The sequence below is a fragment of the Camelus ferus genome, chromosome 33 (assembly GCF_009834535.1).
Source record: "Camelus ferus isolate YT-003-E chromosome 33, BCGSAC_Cfer_1.0, whole genome shotgun sequence".
NCBI classification, from domain to species: Eukaryota; Metazoa; Chordata; class Mammalia; order Artiodactyla; family Camelidae; genus Camelus; species Camelus ferus.
This window is the reverse complement of record NC_045728.1, coordinates 7,401,370-7,405,925: the sequence shown is the minus strand read 5'-3', so window position 1 is coordinate 7,405,925 and position 4,556 is coordinate 7,401,370. Positions and strand designations below refer to the sequence as shown.

At 39.0% G+C, this 4,556-nt stretch overlaps 1 protein-coding gene across 1 annotated transcript; it reads right to left on the bottom strand.

Moving 5' to 3' along the window:
- Positions 1–1,471: 1,471 nt before the first annotated feature.
- On the bottom strand, positions 1,472–2,454 carry LOC102510257 (olfactory receptor 8B12). The gene has a single exon (XM_032472448.1). The coding sequence runs from the start codon at positions 2,449–2,451 to the stop codon at positions 1,519–1,521; it is 933 nt and encodes a 310-aa protein (XP_032328339.1). The 5' UTR covers positions 2,452–2,454; the 3' UTR covers positions 1,472–1,518.
- Positions 2,455–4,556: the final 2,102 nt, after the last annotated feature.

Genomic DNA, 4,556 nt, shown 5'->3' with positions numbered 1-4,556 from the left:
TAAAACATTGGAGATCTTGACACAATTTTAATTTTCAGCAATAGGAAAAACTTAAGTAAAATGACTTACCTACAAGATGAAATCAATGAAAAAGTATAATTCAAAAAATATTTATTGATAAGTAAGTGCTCACATCCCACATGTCCCACAGGTCTCCTGAATTCAGTTCTTTTTCCTTATTCCATACTGACTTAAAGCAAAATTTTCCCCCCAATATTTTCAGTTTTGTAACTTCACCCGCTTTGATCTGTGTCACACTAAGTGGCAAAACTAGATACTGATCCAAAGTTTTCTTTTTCCCGGAAGAAGAGAACTTTCCCAAAGAAAAGCTCATATGACAAAGCGGCTCCCCAGCACTTAACATGTTAGTGCGTTTCCAAAGAACCTCCATTTATTACTAACAAGTCATTGAGATCGAAGCACTCTGATGTATCCTACACCTTTTTACCCAACGTGGTGGATGTATAAACCAGTCAAGGTGAATTTTCTCTTTCCCACAAATGCTTGTATCTTCTCATGAAGATCAGTGCAATCTGCAATGCCTTAAAATTCTGTGGAAATGGCCTCTTCTGTGTGGCTTGGTACTACCTTTATAACTAATTAGATCCCCCAAATTATTTACTCTTCCTTAAGAACTTACAGACCATTAGTTGATTATCCTGAACCACAGATTTCTCCATCATAGCTAAAACACCCAAACTAACCCTTTGGAAAAAAATTCTAAATTCTGACTCCCTTAGTCTTGAAATAATGTATAAAACTTTCCACTCAGCATCTTTATAACCCTTAACCCTACAGAAATTCTAATTCACTAGACTGGGCTCCCTTGGCTTCCACCCATAACTTCAGGAATTACCACGCTTTATCTGCTATCTGGGACCTACATTCTTGCCACCCATACACCACAATCTTAACACAACTGTCTTTCATTTGGCCAAGATCAAGTTCAGTAAATTTTTTGTCCCCTACTCTCTTAGAAAAAAAAGATGTTATATTCAAGAATCATTTATTATAAAGTTACATTAAATTACTATAAATAGAATCAGACTTTAATATGCAAATGTAGCATATTTTCAAATTGAAATCTGCAAGGGCAGTAACAAAATGAAACAAGAAAACATGGCATAAAGCAAAATCAAGTAGATTGGAATTCAAGGGCCTGGATTCCGACCCTAGTTGTGGCACCAGTTAGTTGTGTGGCCCTGGAAAACATACATAATATTTCTAAGTCTATGGTATTTATTAAATCAGATTTGATTAAATGATTGATAAAGCTCATTCAAGATTGACTGATCTTTGATTGTAGAAAAACTTGCATAAAATAATCTTGGAATGTTAAGTCAAGGAGGGTCAAGGGACAGGGAAAATAGATCTTCACTAAAGACTCATCCAAACATAAAGGCTTATAATTCTCTTTCTGTACAAGAGACAGAAAAACTGGAACTTGCATCCTTTATTAAAAACACACACACTAGCAAACAACACATTGCATCTCCTTCTTCAAATAGTACTCTTTTCTCAAGAAAATATTTTCCTTCCCAAGGTTTTCCTCAGGGCAACTTTGACATCCTTGTTCCTCAAACTGTAGATCAATGGGTTTAACATGGGCACGACAATGGTATAGAACAGGGAGGACACTTTCCCTTGGTCAAGGGGCAAAACAGAAGGTGGCTTGAGATACATGAAAGCCCCAGAACCAAAGAAAAGAGAAACCACAATTATGTGGGAGCTGCACGTACTGAAAGCTTTGGACCTGCCCTCAGTGGAGGGAATGTGGAGAATGCTGCAGAGGATGAGAGCATAAGAGATGAAGATGGTACCAATGGGCATTCCAATGTCAATGGCCACAACTATGAAGACCACCAGCTCGTGCACATAAGTGCTGTTGCAGGAGAGCTCAAGGAGGGGAAGGATATCACACATGAAATGATTGACAAGGTTGTTGGCACAGAAGGTCAGACTTGCTAGGCTTCCCGTGTGGGCCATGGCCCCTGAAAACCCCATCACATAAACACCCAACAAAAGGAGTAAACAGACCTTAGGAGACATGGTGACCGTGTACACCAGTGGGTTACAGATGGCAACATAGCGATCATATGCCATCGCGGACAGGACGAAGGACTCAGAGATAACAAAGAAGCAGAAGAAAAAGAGCTGAGTCATACACCCTGAGTGCAAGATGATGTTCTTCTCTGAGACAAAACTCATCAGCATTTTGGGGGTGATGGTAGTGGAGTAACAGAAATCTATTAGGGAGAGGTTGAAGAGGAAAAAGTACATGGGGGTGTGCAGGCGAGAGTTCAACCCAATCAGCGTTATCAAGCCCAGGTTCCCCACCACGGTGACCACATAGAAACCTAGAAACAGGAAGAAGAGGGGCGTCTGGAGTTGTGGCTGGTCTGTTAAGCCTGCGAGGATGAACTCTGTCACAGAGGAGTTCTTGGCTGCCATTGTCCTCTGGGGACGGTTCGGGGAAGGGCAGAAAAGAGAAGAGAATGACTTAGAGAGATGGAAACACCACCAGCAGCCTCCCAGCATCCTCCCCCACTCTTGAGAATGGACTCCATCTCCACAGAGAGATTTTAACTTTAATATGGAGGGAAGGTTTTCACTCTTTAATGTGTGTCTATCTTCCTAGCCCAAGTGACTTTAACTTCCAGAGAACAGTAAGAGGCTAAACTTTTTGCCTCCAGTGTGAGAACTCTGCTTCTAGAGAAAGCAGTAATTTATTCATATTCCAATTCATTCAAAAATAAGACAGCTGTCTTTTAAATATTTGTCTGTTCATTTTCTGTGTCCTTCTCTCTCCTGCCCCTGCCTCAGTTGCTGAAACCTGGGCCTCTTCCCTGGAGAGAGTCCTGACTGGAGAAGACACTGTGACTTCTCAGAGCTCCTACCTCTAGGTCACTGCTATCAAATCAAGAAGGTTAGATCACACTTTTCCAAGATCTTCCAGCTCTAGTGGCTTTAGTGTTAATGATAAATGTTTTTAAGCAAGCACTTGTTTAAGTGGTTATTATATGAGACTGTGTACTAAGAGCTATGTGACAATATTATTATCCCCATTTTTGCAGATGAGACAACTGAGTTGAGTAACTAGCAGAGATCCCCAAACTACCAAGTTGCAGCCAGAAGATGAAGTCGGGCAGTCTGACTCTCACAGTTTGCACTTGTAACCAACATGTTACATGACTGACTGGTCAGGCAGGCACTTACCTTCCTTTAGTTAAGAGCTGTAATGCTGTGTTCTACTGTCTCTTGTCCACAGTTGTCCTGGGAAGGAAAATGACCATAGTGAATAGAAGATGACAGCTTTGAGCTCAGAACTCTCTTTTCCCAGTCTGGTTCAAAGAATCAGAACTTCTAATTTATCTTGCATCTCTTTCTGCATTGAAGAGCGTGATTTCCAGTTGTTGATTTGCCCAAAAGCCCTTCTAGCTACACAGAAGGAGACAGTGTCTTTTCCTGACCAGTGGATAACAGGAGAATAGAGTTTTATTAGGGTTACAGATCTCAGTGACTTGTTTATTAAGACAGAAACTCCCTCAAGACCATTTCCTCAGGAAATGTTTGTTTATACCGTGGTATTTCCCAAAGGACACTCAATAATGTATTCATATTTCAATTCATTCCAGGAATAATTGCACTGTGACAAAAATATGACAAAAGAGGCAAGATATACAAGGGAGAAAAGACAGTCTCTTCAAAAAGTGGTTTTGGTGAAACTGGGCAACTACATGTAAAAGAATGAAATTAGAACATTTTCTAACACTATAAACAAAAATAAACTCACAGTGGACTGAAGACCTAAATGTAAGACTGGAAAACATAAAATTCCTAGAGGAAAACATAGACAAAACACTCTTTGATATAAATTGTAGCAATATTCTTTTGGATCTGTCTCCTAAAGCAAATAAAAGCAAAGATAAACAAATGGGACCTAATTAAACTTAAAAGCTTTTGTACTGCAAAGGAAACCATCAACAAAAGAAAAAGACAACCTGCTCAATGGGAAAAAAATATTTGCAAATGATATGACTGATAAGAGTTTATATCCAAAATATATAAACAGCTTATACAACTCAATATCAAGAAAACAAATAAACCCAATTTAAAAATGGGCAGAACTGAATATACATTGTTCCAAAGAGGACATGGAGATGGACAACAGGCACATGAAAAGATGCTCAACATTGCTAATCATCAAGGAAATTCAAGTCAAAACCACAATGAAATATTACCTGACACCTGTCAGAATGGCTGTCATCAAAAAGAACACAAATAAATACGTTGGTGAGGATGTGGAGAAAAGGGAACTCTCCTACACTGTTGATGGGAATGTAAATTGGTGCAGCCACTGTGAAGAACAGTATGAAGATTTTTCATAAAACTAAAAATAAAACTACCACATGACCCAGCAATTCTACTCCTGGGTGTAGATCCAAAAAAAAAAAAAAAAAAAACCCTCAAAAATGCTTATTTGAAAAGATACATGCACTCCAATGTTCAGAGCAGCATTATTTACAATTGCTGTCATTGTAAATACAGCAGTTGTA